Here is a 16298-nt window from a genome sequence, read left to right on the forward strand (position 1 = left end):
GGAACTATGCTGGACAGTACTGGCTATTTTTGACTATGCATAATAATAAAAACTAAATCATGAATTTATTTATTTATTTATTTGTCTTTTTAGGGCCACACCCATAGCAAATGGAAGTTCCCAGGCCAGAAAGGTTGCATTGGGAGCTATAGCTGCTGGCCTATGACACAGCCACAGCAAAATAAGGCCAAAGCCACATCTATGACCCACACCACAGCTCATGGAAATGCTGGATCTTTAACCCACTGAGCAAGGCCTGAGTCCTCATGGATACTAGTTGGATTCGTTAATGCTGAGCCACAATGGGAATTCCCAAATCATGAATTTATACAATAAGGAATTCACCATTCACCAAGTTTGGGTGACTATGGACTCATCATTTGCGGCAACGTTCCCATGCAAGATATTTTAATGCCTTTGTGATATAAAAAAGAGATAACTGCTAAACCATAGAAGAGAAACAGCACATTGGCAGAGCTTATCACATATTTTCTAAGTTAAATATCTCATCTGGAGCACAGTTGTTCTTTAACCAACTATTTAAAAAAATAACTTTCACAACAAGAAGAATGGGATCCTTTGAAGTGTAACCTTGGAGGAAATCAAGGTCTGTGTTACAGAGCATCATTCAAAGCAGATGTATATTCCCTAGAGATCACAGTAAAATTGTTACCAAGAATACCTGGACCTCTTTGGGAAAAGAGCTTGATAAAACTTGTAGGTCTTATTGGACATACCTCTGACACGAGGTAGTTAAGTATTCCCAATGTTATAGGCATGATACAGAGTCTCCAAAAGAGGCTTCTGATCATTCTAAATGTCAAGAATTTACATATGCTTTTCAATGGCTTCCAGATTGGGCAATTAGAGAATTCATTCATTCTCTGTGATTTAAAGGGCAGTGGTCATACATACCTAGATTTTCTTAGGGAAGAATAATTTGCTGACTATCCATTACTTTTCCTTGCCTGCTAAGTGGGTGACCAGTGTTAAGTTTCCAAGGTTATTTTGGGACCAGAGAAGGACATCTCAGAGCTGTATAAAGGACATTTGGCTCAGCAAATATTTACTGGCCCTAAATACATACTTCTGTGGTGTCCTACAGCATAGTATCTATCTCTTATTTTCAATCTTGATGAAGATAAGAGGGATCAACTGATGGACAGCATGTATGATCGATAGCAGCATGTGTTCTTGCTAAAGGAGAGAGTTTCTGAGTCTAGAGAGTGCAGCAGGCTCTGCAAACAGGGCATATCAATTCTTAGCCCATGAGACATTTAGATTGATCTGAGGAGAAATTCTTGACAGTGAGAAAAATGGTGAAATCTTTTCTGAGGGAGCTCTAGGCAAAGGAAAGTTTCCATTTCTTTGAAATAGTGTTGTTGTGGTTCCAGATAAAAATGGGCCAGAATGAAGGCTTGTCAAGCTCTCATCCAGTTCAACAAGTCTTTACTGTCTCCCAGGACCTGAGGCTCACAAGCTGTCTGAGAGTTACGCAGTTTTATAAGACTGTTCTCAACTTGCAAAGGTTTTGAGATGCCTCCAGAATGATGAAAACCAGGCCCTTGTCTGGGAAGTAGAGCAGAGCACATCATTTTGAGCCCTGGCTCACAACCCACAGTATGGACAGCTTCACTTCAGGCTACAGTAAGGACTTAACTTCAGGATCCTTTGAAACAGTTTCATCCCACAGAGAGAGCCTTTTCCCAATTTCTAACCCTTTCAACAGATTGACGTGGTTGCAGGTATTATGGAAACAGTAAGCTGAGTTTGCTTTATTTGAAGTCAAAAGAATGAGGAGTTCTGTCTTGATTCAAACTAAGGTTCTCAGAGATGTTAGATTTGCCATACAGACAGTGGGCCCCAATTTATGCACAGTAACTAGCCTGAAGAATGAAGTTCTTAACTAATTTCATCCTAGATATTCCAAAAAAGTGCCTAGACTATGTTGATTTAAAAAACCACTCCCCAGTAAAAAGCACTTACCAATTTAAAGCAACTGTTCAATCTGGAACTATGTTGAAATGGTAGGTAGTTGTGTGAGGTGGGTCACAAAGCAAACTGTACAGCAAATAAGTTACACACCTACAGAGCAATCCCTCAAGTCAAGCCAGAGCCTCTCACCAAGTAGTTTTCTTTTTCCTTCTTCCTTTTTCTCTGCTCCTTGCCCTCCCCGTTGTCTCAGGGTGTCTATTTTTTTTCCCCCTCAAAATGGCAAAACAATTTTACTTTCCTTGTTCCTACTCCCAAACTGGCATCTAATCTCTCCCAGGTGGCGGGCAGACAGAGAAGCCATCCCTTAAAGGGACTGTGTTTATAAACAGCAAAAATTAGATGCCATTACATTTAATACAGCAGTCCCTTCATTAGATGATAGCTACATAGCAAGTGATTTGCCTTTTGTTAGTGGAGAGGTCAGAGGGACTGTGGCAATTTCCACCTGTGTATCCCTACTGATTTTTTCCCTCTTGGATGTACTCTAGTTTCCCTCACCTTCTCACAAAGCCAATGAGGGTTTTCCTTTGTTGTTTCCTTTCTAAAATGGCAGCAGTGATGATAGCCTCTGTCAGTTTTCCTGTTGCTCTCACCTACGAACTGTAAATTTTAGACCCATGCATTTATTCACCATAAACAGTCATCTGATTCTCATTCCCCTCTTCTCCTCTTAATAGTGGATCCAAACTGTACTCTGGTCACCGACACATCTGAATCTTGTGTTCTGGACTATATCCTGGCCAGCCTGAGGTCTTTTGTAAATCTCAGCCTGACAACCAAACATTTAGGCCAATACCACAAGTGAAAGCACCCCTCTCAGAGGGCAGGGAAGGCAGAACATAAAGGTGGAATATTGAATGCTGTAGACTCCAGACTTTTTTTTCACCTTTTGCTCACTGCTTCTTGGACATTTCATGACTTTGTATTTATTACATTTTTTAGCAGTGCCAGGGGAAAGTTAAATAATAAGCTATACTAAAGTTTCTGATTTTTTTCGTGGATTTAAATGTTCCATAATCCCCCATTTTCATTTCCTCACCTAACAAAGATTACTAGGTTCACATTGACAAGGTCTTAGGTCTTAAGTGTCCTTTTAAAAGCTTATGCTATTGTCCCAGAATTGCCAAAGCAATCCTGAGGAAAAAGAACAAAGCTGGAGGCATAACACTCCCGGATTTAAGATAGCACTACAAAGCTATAATAATCCATATAGCACAATCCAGTATTGGCACAAAAAAAACCAGACATATGGATCAATGGAACAGAATAGAGAGCCTAGAAATAAACCTATACACCTACAGTCAACTAGTCTTTGGCAAAAAGAGGTAAGAATATACAATGGAGAAAAGACAGTCTCTTCAGCAAGTGGTTCTAGGCAAGCTGAACAGCCTCATGTATATCAATGAAATTAAAACACCTCCTCACACCAAATACAAAATAAAACCCAAATGGTTTACAGACCAAAATATAAGACAAGACACCATAAAATTTCTAGAAGAGAACATAAGCAAAATATTCTTTGACACAAATTTTAGCAGTATTTTCTTAGATCAGTCTCTGAAGGCAAAAGACATAAAAGCAAAAATAAACAATGGGATCTAATCAAACTTAAAAGTTTTTGCACAGCAAAGAAACCATCAACAAAACACAAAGGCAACCTATGGAATGGCAGAAAATATTTTAAACAATGCAACCTTGGCTCAGCAGGTTAAGAACCCAATATAGTGTCTGTAAAGATGTGGGTTCCATCCCTGGTCTCGCTCAGTGGGTTAAGAGTCCGGTGTTGCTGCAAACTGCTGCGCAGGCTGCAGATGCAGCTTGGAATCCATATTGTTGTGGCTGTGGCATAGGTTGGAAGCTGCAGCTCCGATTCGACCCCTAGCCTGGGAACTTCCATATGCCGCAGGTATGACCTTAAAAAGAAAAAAACAAAAAAACAAAACACAATGCAACCAACAAGGTGTTAATTTCCCAAATATACAATCAGCGCATACAACTCAATATTAAAAAAATAACCCATCAAAAAATTGGCAGAGGACGTAAATAGACATTTCTCCAAAGGAAACATACACATAGCCAAAAAGCACATGAAAAGATTCTCATCACTAATTATTAGAGAAATGTTAATTAAACTAAAATGAGGTATCACTTCACACCAGTCATAACGGCCATCACCAAAAAGTTTACAGGGAATTTCCACTGAGGCGCAGTGGGTTAAAAGGGTCCAGCATTGCCATGGCTGCAGTGAAGTCACAGCTGTGGCTCAGATTTGATCCCTGGCTCAAGAATTTCCATATGCCTTCGTTGGGGCCAAAAAAAAAAAAAAGTTACAAATAATAAATGCTGGCTAGGGCATGGAGAAAAGGGAACCCTTCATACACTGTTGGTGGGAATGTAAATTGGTACAGCCACTGTGGAGAATAGTATGGAGGTTTCTTAAAAAAACTAAAAATAGAGCTACTATGTGATCCAGCAATCCCGCTCCAGGGCATATATCCAGAAAAGACAAAAACTAATTTGAAAAGACACATGCACTCTGATGTTCATAGCAGCACACAATTTACTATAGCCAAGACATGGAAGCAACCTAAATGTCTATTGACGGAGGAATGGATAAAAAAGATGTGGTACATATGCAATGGAATTCTAAAAAGTGAAATATCGCCATTTGTAGCAACATGGATGGACCTAGAGCATACCATAGCAAGTGAAATAAGTCAGACAGAAAAAGATAAAAATTATATATCACTTATATGTGGAATCCAGTACAAATGAATTTTTTTACAAAACATAAACAGACTCACAGTCACAGAAAACAAACTTTGGTTACCAAAGAGAAATTGGTAGGGGAGGGATAGATAAACCAGGAGTCTGAGATTAAGAGGTACACACTACTATACATAAAACAGATAACCAACAAGGACCTACTGTATAGCACAAGGAAATTTATTCAATATCTTATAATAACCTATAGTGGAAAAGAATCTGAAAAAATATACATGTATAACAGAATCGCTTTGCTGTACACCTGAAACTAACATAATATTGTAAATAAACTATACTTCAATTAAAAAATAAATAAAAGCTCATAATATCATCATGGCACAACAGGACTCTCCCCATTTTTAATCATAGATATGAGTTGATACTCTCTATACCATATATATCAATGCATCCATTTATATTTGTGAGGACTCTTCCTCGATTCCAAGTCCTATAAGGTCTACCAGTCCTATAAAGCCTCATGTGTCTATTTCCTTCAGAATTTCTCATGTGAGTAGACTTCATAAAATATTATGTTTTATGAGGTTGGGGCTGTGGGATCCTCATTCTTAGCACAGTGCCTGGCACACAGAGGCATCCAATACATATTTGTAAATAATTATTTGATTGAATAAATTGAAAATAGAAAACATATAAATCAAATATTTGCGAATTCCATCTTCCTGAAAAAAACTCCCATAAGATACATATATTTTCCCAGTAACATTCTCCATAGGATATTTTAAGGGTTTTTTTGATGTTATATATTTAGCTGCTTTTCCACTTTCCCTCTGTCTCTGGCATTGATTTTCATACTGAGTTAACTTGCTTTGCAAGTCGGAGGACAAGTGTTATCATGGAGGTAAATCTTTCCCATTGAGGATTACTTGATAGGGAAACCAGAGACTGAAAGGGATGTTCGTTTTTATTTATGTGTAAATGTTCTCCTTACAAAATGGGCTGCGTTGTTTCATTTTCTAAAGAAAACTCATTTTTATTTTTAGAAGTGGCAAATATCATGTGAAATAACGTTAGTCTATTTCATAATGTGTGCATATTACTTTAAATGACAATACATGAATATTTATTTTTATGTATACATGTGTACCTATATACACGTACACATATATTTTATGTAAGTATATTTATACATCACACACACACGAACATATATATGTATACACACACATATATATATACACTTTTTCCTCCCTGAGAAAGCATCTCAGTATCTCATGTGATATTCTGTGGTATCACTGTAGTAGAGAGATGGATATTTGTAATTAGTATTTGACTATTTTTATTAAATTGGCTTAACAGATTTATAGGGATAGTGCCAGTTACATAATTGAATTACAAATGACTATATCTGTAATACAAAAGACACAATACTATGAATTTTGTAACTGATCACTGCTTGTTATTTTAAGATGATTACTATTTTATCTGAGAGCTCTGTTTCTGGAGTTGATATTTTAAAACGAAAACCTGAACTGGGAACCTGACAATTTTTCGTTATCACAGTTCTTTTCTTTTCCTTCTTCCACCTTTTCCCTTTTTCTTTCCTCTTCTTCTTTTTTGTTCTACTTATAAAGTATTTTCTAGCTGTATTGCATTTTCTGCAAGTTTAAGAACGGATCATTCCACAATGTTTCAAATCCTAAAGCAGACCATTCTGTATTGTCAATTGTATTACTATCTGCTTAACTGGAATAATAATGAACTCCCTTAAGTGAACACAAGGTGACTGGATTGATGGGGGTTTGGGATTGGCATACGTACACTATTGTATATGGAATGGCTGGTCAACAGGGACCTGCTGTACAGTCCAGGAATACTACCCAATATTCTACGCTAACCTATATGGGAAAAGAATCTGAAAAAAGAATAGATTATGTATGTGTACAACTGAATCACTCTGTTTTATAGCAGAAATTATCACAACATTGTAAATCCACTATACTTGAATAAAACTTTAAATAATGAAAAACATAAACTTCAAATTCTTCCCACAATGATATTATTAATAATTTAAAATTATCCACAGTAATTGATAATTAACATGACCTTATTTCAACCTAGATTGCGTCCAGTTATAACCCCACCAAGTCTTGAGTTCAAGTGCAATAAGTCTTCCACCTTTAAAAATATCTCGACTAGACTTCCTCATCCTCCTCATCTGGCTTATAATTCCTGCCCAGGTATGAGCACAAATGGTGATACAAAGTCAGGCTTTCTCAAATGTACCCTGGGGAATGGTTTCTGTGGGATAGTAATAGGCCTCGTGTCCAAAGAAAATATTCCATGGTCAAGTACATTTGGGAAATTCTAGATTTAAACAGTGAGAACGTGTCTTTTCTATAGGAATGTCTTTTAATAGGATAATAGGCCTTGTGATTCTCTAAAATAGGTAGAACCAGTAGCATTTTGCAAAGTTATTTGGTGACAAATACCCTTCCCAAAGAGCATATCGGGAACTGGTGTTCCATTGAACACATCTGAGAAATAAAAATCCAAGTATATTGGGTCATACCCATAAACACTGGTATTGAAGTTGGGTCTAGTAAGTCTTGGAATTTAGCCCCTCTGCTTAGGGAGACCTTCGTCCTTGTTGCGGGTTTTTTTTTTTTTTTGTATACTGTCTACTCTTGACATTTGATAAATGATTACTCCTTGACCTTTGTCTAGTTTGGGCTACTAACCCTTTATCCTCTGGCTCTCTTCAAGATTTGACAACAGACTTTATTTTGTGGACTCAACACTGCTCCCCTCAGTCCATCTTGTTGCTGCCCTACCTTGACAGAACACAAGTGTTCTCCTTTATTGGTTGAGTGTATTTATTTACAGCATTAATTATTGATTCAATCAAACACTCCAAATAAAGGATTGAGTTGAGTAGTGTTAATAACATAAAGAGATAATTTTTACTGGTCTACTTAAATGTCAATATTAATAAAATACAGTGAGATTACATTATATAGACATCTACATTATGTTCATTCAAGTACATATTCTTAGGAACCTGGACCCAGATGTGAGACAAAAATAGTTTAAATGCGAGGCAGTTAGATTTTTGTTAGGGACAGCCATTACTGGGGGCATCTGATAATTTAAAACTTGCATAATCCAAAGCAAAGTTTTCATAAAACTGCTAAAGGAGGGAAGATATTTTTCTGGTGTCTGACGTGGCACCACCATGGGCTATATCGAAAACATGGTTCCCAATTCACCTGGCCCTCCAGCTTTAAAATTGTTTGGCTGCTGGAGTTCCCGTCATGGCTCAGTGGTTAACAAATTCGACTAGGAACCATGAGGTTGCGGGTTCGATCTCTGGCCTTGCTCAGTGGGTTAAGGATCTGGCGTTGCCGTGAGCTGTGGTGTAGGTCACAGACGTGGCTTGGATCCCGTGTTGCTGTGGTTGTGGTGTAGGCTGGCGGCTACAGTTCCGATTAGACCCCTAGCCTGGAAACCTCCATGTGCCGCACATGCGGCCCCTAGAAAAGACAAAAAAAAAAAAATTGTGTGGCTGCTTACATAATTTTTTTTTGATTTTCTATTATTTGCTTCCAATCTTGTGAGTTTTATTAATAGTTTTATGTTGCATTTTTCAAGTGTGCATAATTCTGATTTTACAAATTGCTACTGCATTGTAGTGTGGGTGTTTTTACCCAATATCCCCCTACATTTATACAGTGATTTAATCTGTTAGGAAATATGACTGCTATTCCTTTCTTTTCTGTGCACCTTTCATAGCAAAAAATATCACTCTGTCCTATAAATGCAAACCAACTATTTCATCTGGACTCACCCTAAGAAACTGAAATCTATTGAATGTTGGCACAATGGCTGTACTGAATTTACGAACTTTATATCACTCTCCGAAATTTCATGTAGCTTAAAGGGAGTTTCAAAGATGATTCTGAATATACATGATTCTTCTCTTTATATTCCAACTTTAGAACTTTATCTCCAACATTAAGATGTGAATATACTTGTTGATAATGGACACTATTTGTTGCTAACCCAGCATCCACTAGTCCTTCTTTCTTCCTAACCTCCGTTTTATCCAGGTATCTACACCTCATATGACTAAAACGAAGATGATTCTAATACCAGTTCCAGGAGAAGATCTTGGTTTGTCTAGGGCTATAATCTTGATTTGTCTTGAGTCCGACCCCACTTGCCAATGACTAGCTTCAGACTGGTCAAGTAACCCAATTCTGACCTATCAAATATAAGATAGCCAGTTAAGAGGTTTCTGGAAATATTTCCTTGATTCTTAGAAAGGGATAGAAACAGCAATAGTCTTTTTTTTTTTTTTAAATTAAGTATGTAGTTGGGTCTGGACATGGCTCTAACGGCTATTGCTATCTTGCTACTAGTCCTCTGAGAATGTCAACACTGAAAGTGGAAGAGAACAGAGAAGGATAAATCCTAGATCCTGAAGATATTGCTCAGTTCTTGAATCCATCAATCCTGAAATCTCCCTAGCTTCTTTCTTTCAGAAAATATATCAGCCAGCTTGGACTGCCATTACAAAATGCTATAGAATGGATGGCTTAAAAAGAGAAATTTATTTTTCTCAGTTCCAGAGGCTGGGAAGTCAAAGATCCAGGGCCCAGCTGATTTGGTTTCTCATGAGGACTCTCCTTGGCTTGCAGACACTCTGCCTTTTCACTTTCTCACTATCCTTCCCTGGCCTTTCTTTGGTGTGTGTACAAAAACAGAGCTCTCTCTCTCTCTCTCATTTTATAAGGCCACCGATCATATTATGTTAGGATTCTACCCTTATGACCTCATTTAACGGCAACTACCTCCTAAAAGCCCTATCTCCAAATATAATCATATTAGGGGTTGAGGGCTCAACACATGGATTTGGGGGGATAGAGTTTAGTCCAAAGCAGATAATATAACAAATGTCCTTATGTTGTTTAAACAAATTAAATTAGTTTTTCTGTTATGTGTTATTAAATACACCCTAACAGATATCATGTCTTATGAAGGATAATGTCTAATTCATGACATATAACATGAGATGATCAAGGGCTATTTTCCTTTTCTCAGAGCAAAGCAGCTGTAGAGTTAAAAGTGGTTAGTCCATTGCTGTTACAGGGCATTTCATGAACTTCTGATTGTACATATATGTGGTATCATGTTAATATAAACAGTCCAGCCCTCAGGGAGTTTTAAGTTATAAAAGAAACATTTTTCTAAGATCATGTGCTCTGATATAAAAACCATACTCCAGCCCAGTTCTATCATTATGAAGTTCTGGCAAGCCAAGAGACATTAGTTGGTGATTTTATCAGTCAAGACTTCTAACTAATGGCTTGATGAAACCATCACTGCGCCATAAAACACCATAACAAATTAAAATGACGATTTCTTTCAAGAATTTAGTCATTTTAGATCATTATAGTTTATTCCACAAAAAGCAATGTCGCACAGATCACCTTAATCCTATGAATAGGAATAAACTTTCACCTTTATGCCTGAAATAAATCAGTTATGTTTATTCTTGCAATTCAAATCTAATCTTAATAACTATCTTCAACAAAAAGGGTGGGGTGTAGTTTTTTTATCCCATTCTAGTAAAACTCTTGTGGAACATTTTACCTAATGTTTTAGTTACATTGTACACAAAGTAATTTTATGTAGTCTTTCAGATGAAAATTAAATAAATAAAATTATACTGAAGTGAAGGATTTTCACAACATAGTAAAATTCACTTTTTATTTCTAGCCTGGGAACTGGAAAGAAAAGTGCTCATCAAATTTAAAAAATAAAACCAAACAAAAAAAAAAACCCACCAAGGAACAAATGATGAGAGATAAATTTGCATATAGATGGATTCATATTAAGGCAATAGAACTTGGGCCATTTTGAAATCTTAAACCTTCTGACACTATTTTCATAAACTCAGTAATACAAACCATGTGGTGAATGATTTTCTGAAAAACTTCGCTGGTTTCACTGTGTATTTTATTATTGGCCAAATGTGACATTAAATTTTATCCCCTGTGGCTTGAAGTTAAATGCTTGCTCTGTTCAGAATGGCAACACTCAATTAAACAGCATTTTTCATGATATACACCCACCACGGTTACTGTATTTAAGGGAAATAATGGGGGTACTGACCTATATTGCGTTTCTTATTATCAATGCAGATGAAGCGAATGCAGGGATTACTAGTGATGTACTGCCCAGCCCAAGGGACATCGATCTTCGTGCCAGCTTCATAAAAGAGGCCCAGTGCGTAGCGAGAGGAGTAGCTCACAGATTCCAGTTGCTGCCTTTGGCATTCACTAATTACTGTGGAAGAAAAAAGACAGGGCATCAGACTTGAAAATATCATCTTTCCTTTTAGTACATCAAATATGAAACTCCTTTAAACCAGTTCCAACTGTTTCTACCAGCTCCATCTCACTTACAATGAATTTGAAAGGTAATGTAAAATAGTATCAGATCTAATTTCTTTGCAGAATGATTATTGACCTTGGCACACTTGTTTTTATCAAGTTGGAGGTCCAAACTCTAGACCGGCACTCAAGGCTCTCAAAATCAGATGCCAAGTTGCTTTCCTAGTTTTGTACCCTAGTATTATCCTGGGACTATCTGGTAACATTACAGATCCATACACTAAGCACTTCCTATGGGTCAGGGTCTTTGCCAAAAACTTAACATAGCATTTCACGCTATCCTAACAACCACTGTACAGAGTATTATTCCCATGTTGCAGGCAAGGAGACTAGTGCTCCATCTCTTAAGAAACTTTTAATTTCTTCCATGCCACGTAGTTATTTGTTTTCCTGCTATCTTTCTGTCAGTGGATTATCACAGTTCCTTAAGCACAGGGACCATACCTTAGTTATCTTTGTTATAGTCCTCTACCTGACTCATAGAAATAAAAAGGACGAGAGTTTTAAGGGATAGAAAGGCGAAAGTAAGACATGCAAAGTTAGTCAAAATGTAGGATGTAAATAATCAACACATGGAAAAACACTGGGAAAGGAATTAGGCAGGTTTGGGTTCAAATCCCAACTCTACCACTTACAAGGTAGGTGACTTATTCTAGTTATAGTTCTCTTGTCTGTAAGTGGCAATAATAGTATAGGATGCTTTAAGTCTGTTGTGAGGATTGCATGAATAATGCATAGCTCTTTGCTTGGCATATGATAGGTGTTCATTAAATAGTCACATTTTCTATTATAGAGTGAAAAATATTTAGGAAAATGGGACAATATGCCATCCTGGGCTGCAGAAGGAAAGGTTTTCCTTCACTTTTTAATCTCTTTTCCAAACTTTCTACCCTCAAGGGTCTTGGGGAGCTGCTTGTTCATATATGTAGCATATTAATAATTTGGAATTCAGAGACGGCCATAGTTCTATTCTGAAGAATTAGGTAGGTTGGTTCAGAAATGGAGCACATGAAAAATTCTCATTTAATTGATGAAAAATATTCTAATCTAAAACAGTAGGGATTGGCAGACTTCAAGGGCAAGAGTTACCTCTAGCTAAACCTTAGAGAACTGACTTCCAGAGGAAGAGAGGAGGCAAGAAGGGTCCTCAATAAATTATTTAAACACAGTAACAATCCTATACATTATCACAGCATATTCTTGGCTACAGAACATTTTTAGAACTAAGACCTCATTTAATCTTCACAAAATCTCTACAAAATGGGTGTTTTTATCATCCTAATTTAACATCTCTATGAAGCTGAGATTCAGAGAGGTTAAGTAACTTGCCCTTACTTAATCTTGGAAGAGGTTACACAGCTTCCAAGTTGAGTGGTCAAAATGAAGCTGGAATTCCAGCATTAGAGTTATGCACATGTCGTCATTACTCCATACTTTCCCCTCTTAATTTGTAAGTCTGAGCTTGAAAATGACCTTTAGTATTGCTTTCTCCTCTGACATGAATGGTTATTTTGCACTTAGAAGTTAAAGCCATTATTCCCTTTAATCATCATTTTCTGTCTTACTGTAAGAATTAACTACTTGATGAACAAGTGAACCACCAACCCTGCCCTGGCTACATTCAATGGGCTTCATTTTATTATTCAATCTGCTTTTAGAGTTAAGGGGTCTGATATCATGCTTACTGCTTTCTGAAGTGGAGGAGGTAAAAGGGATTAATACTGGCAGTTGAGCACATATTGTGTACTTTGGGGCTTATCACTAAGTTTCCTACTTTTTCAATTAAAAAATAAACCAACGAAATTGTGAAGTCAGCTATTTAGCACTGAAAGAGCCTAAAACTCTTTTAAAAATATATAAATATAAAATGTGTATGTGTGTGTGTGTGTATATATATATATATATATTTTTTTTTTTTTTAACCAAAACTGAGGGGTCAACTAGGTTGATGACAAAAATGGGAACTTTTTCTCCCCGCCACATATATTTGCACACTTAGCCAATTTTTAGATGATCTGCCAATCCCACTAGGTAGCCCTTTGAAAAGGTAATTGATACCTATATACAAACAGAGATTAATCTTACACACCCTTGTCTGCTCCAGGGGCTCCACAATTCATTCTGAGAACAGGGAGGTGAGACTTTTGACTGAAGCAATCTCAATTTCTGAACATATTCACTTACCAAAAAATTTGTCTTCAGGGGCTAGAAAGTTTTTGATTGTGGCAGGACCTAAAAAATGGTCTTATGTTGTTTAAAAAAAAATTTAAAGCAAGATGCTGGAGGGAGCAGCCTTCTATCCTCAATATATATTTGGGCAAGAAAAGTAATAAGTTCTTCACTGTCATGTATTCAAAAGGACCATGTATCCACAAAACAAGGCTCATATAAAAATGCCTAATTCAAAAATAAGGAATCTATTTTTTTTAATTAATTAATTTTTTTTTTTACTTTTTTAGGGCCATACCCATGGCATATGGAGGTTCCCAGGCTAGGGGTCTAATCAGAGCTACAGCTGCCAGCCTATGCCACAGCCACAGCAATGCCAGATCCAAGCCGAGTCTACAACCTACACCACACCTACACTGCAGCTCATGGCAGTGCCAGATCCTTAACCCACTGAGCAAGGCCAAGGATTGAACCCGCAACCTCATAGTTTCTAGTCGGATTTGTTTCTGCTGTACCACGAAAGGAACTCCAAAAATAAGGAATCTTTGCCTGGATGTCATTCTCATTTAATTCTGAACCACTAGGAGTACATAATCTCTGTAATTATATACACACTTAAACACACATGTATATATAATACAGAATATATTTTATGGCCATTTGATGTGAGTGAATGGCTCTCAATTGTGTTAAATGGGGTAGTTTGCATTCATATGTTTGCCATTTAGGAGAACTGGCTTTTTCCCATTCTCCTTGTGCCTTTGGCTGTGTATGCATACATGTGTGTGAGTGTGGGTATGGGGGAGGGGAAGAACAGAGAGAGAAAGATGAAGAGGGGAAGGAGAAAGACAAACAGAAGATTTGAACTGTACTTCTGAATAACTTCAAATAATTTCGTTTTTTTGTTTCCTAATGTAATTTTATTCTTTTACTCTCCTAACGTATTAAGAAGGGCTAGACATACATATTTTGCTTATTTTCTATATAGTGTGGTGGGGACCCCATTCATTTATTCATTGCAAATTTTATGATGCCAGGTACCTGTTGTTCTAGATATTAGGGATATAATACATAAAGATAAAAATGCCTGCTCCTGGGTAGCTTACATACTAGTGGCAGAGAGAGAAATTATAAATAAGTAACCAAATAAATGGTATGTCAGTTGGTGATAAGAACTATAAAGAAAAGTAAAACAAAGTAAAGGGATAAAAATGACAGGTCTGGATAGTGAGGCTATTGTAAAAAGGCTGTCAGAAATATATGTCTCCTCTGAGTGCTTTATTCTGATTGATATGGGAAAGTGCTATTGGTTTTGAGCCAATGACAGATATGACCTGGGTTTTGTTTTTAAAAATTGTCATCTGGCTACAGCTGAAGACTGAAGGGATGCATGAGAAGAATTTGGGCAGCTATTGTAGTAGTCTTAGACTGCAAATCTATACTAAAGGAAAATACTAAAGAAAAAATGTCAAAATATTTTTGACAGTAACATTTGAAAAGGTCACAAGTGGTTACTATTTTGGATGTAATATACATATCTCTATGTATGTGTGTATATGTGTGTGTATAGTACATTTACATTATATATATTTTATAAATATGTGTTGCATGTATGTGTATGTATGCATGCCACATACAAATACATACATATATATAAAATAATTTTAAATTGAGTTTTAATATACCTACAGAAAAGTATCCCCTGAATTTTTATAAGGTGAATGCACCAGCATAATCAGCAGCCAGATAAAAAAACAGATCATTACCAGAACCCTAGGAGCTACCTTCTTCCTCCTTTACAGGCACTCCTTGCCAAGGGAAATCAGTAATCCTGAATTCTAACACCATGGGTTAGTTGAGCTGTTCTGAATGCCACGGAAGCAGAATGATGCAGTATGTACTCTTTGTGTCTGGTTTCTTTCGCTTAGTATCATGCTTGTGATATTTATAAGTGTTGTTACATGTAGTTGTACTTAATTCTCCTTGTTGGATAGTATTGCTTATATGTATATAATACACTTTATTCATTCTGTTGATGGACATTTGGATTATTTGCAAGTTTGGTGACTACAAATGTAATGTGAAAACTTATATCTGTGCTTCTCCTGAGTATATATCAGTACAGGAATTCCTGGATCATGGGGCTCCCTTATGTTCAGCTTTGGTAGCTACTGCCAAATAGTTTTCTAAAGTGACTGTGACTGAACCAAATTTGTACTCTCACCAAGGGTGTATGAGAGTTTAGTTGTTCCACATCTTCATCCACATTTGCTACAGTCTGCATTTTTAATTTGGGATGTAATGACATCATATTGTGGTTTTGTATTCCATGATGACTAATATTTGGAAGCTTTTTTCTGTGTTTATTTGGATATCCTTTTGTGATTGCTTGTTCAAAACTTTATTCATTTTTCTTCTCGGTTGTCTGCCTTTTTTTCTTATTGCTACATAGGAGCTCTTTATATATTCTGGATATGAGTCTTATATATGAATTCTAAAAGCTTTCTTCTACTCAGTGGCCTGGCTTTTTACTCTCTTAATAGTATGGTTTGATGAAAAGAATTTTAATTATAATTTAACACATTTTACCTCTTTTTCTCATTTATAATTACCCCTTTTGTGTCCAATTTAAGAACTCTGCCTACTTGAAGATATTCTCTTATTTATTTTTTCTGAAAGCTTTATTGGTTTACCTTTCATAGGATTTGGACATATTCTGAAGATAAAGCACTCAGAATTCCTGTTGGCTTGAAAAATGTGGTGTGAGGGAAAGACATCAAATGAGGAATAGATGGGACACTTCTTCTCCTCACCTATCCTGGTTAGTAAACAGCTTTGCTATTCTATAATTTTAAAAGTTAAAGATGAAAATAAGACACTGCATTAAAAGCAACTTGAGGCAAAGACTGTGCCTTATGAGCTTTGTGTGTCCACGTCCAAGACCAATGATTA

At 36.6% G+C, this 16298-nt stretch overlaps 1 protein-coding gene across 6 annotated transcripts in view; it reads right to left on the minus strand.

Annotated features, from left to right (window-relative positions):
• RNLS (renalase, FAD dependent amine oxidase) overlaps positions 1–16298 on the minus strand; it is a 290892-nt gene that overhangs the window by 65994 nt on the left and 208600 nt on the right. For all 6 annotated transcript variants that reach the window (XR_007132177.1, XR_007132179.1, XR_007132178.1 and 3 more), the window contains exon 5: positions 10897–11070. Coding sequence is in view for 2 of the 6 variants with exons in the window: in XM_047760356.1 (XP_047616312.1) it covers positions 10897–11070 (174 nt within the window). In the remaining 4 variants the exon portion in view is untranslated. The remainder of the gene's footprint in view (positions 1–10896; positions 11071–16298) is intronic.

This window comes from Phacochoerus africanus, chromosome 15, assembly GCF_016906955.1.
Source record: "Phacochoerus africanus isolate WHEZ1 chromosome 15, ROS_Pafr_v1, whole genome shotgun sequence".
Classification (NCBI taxonomy): domain Eukaryota; kingdom Metazoa; phylum Chordata; class Mammalia; order Artiodactyla; family Suidae; genus Phacochoerus; species Phacochoerus africanus.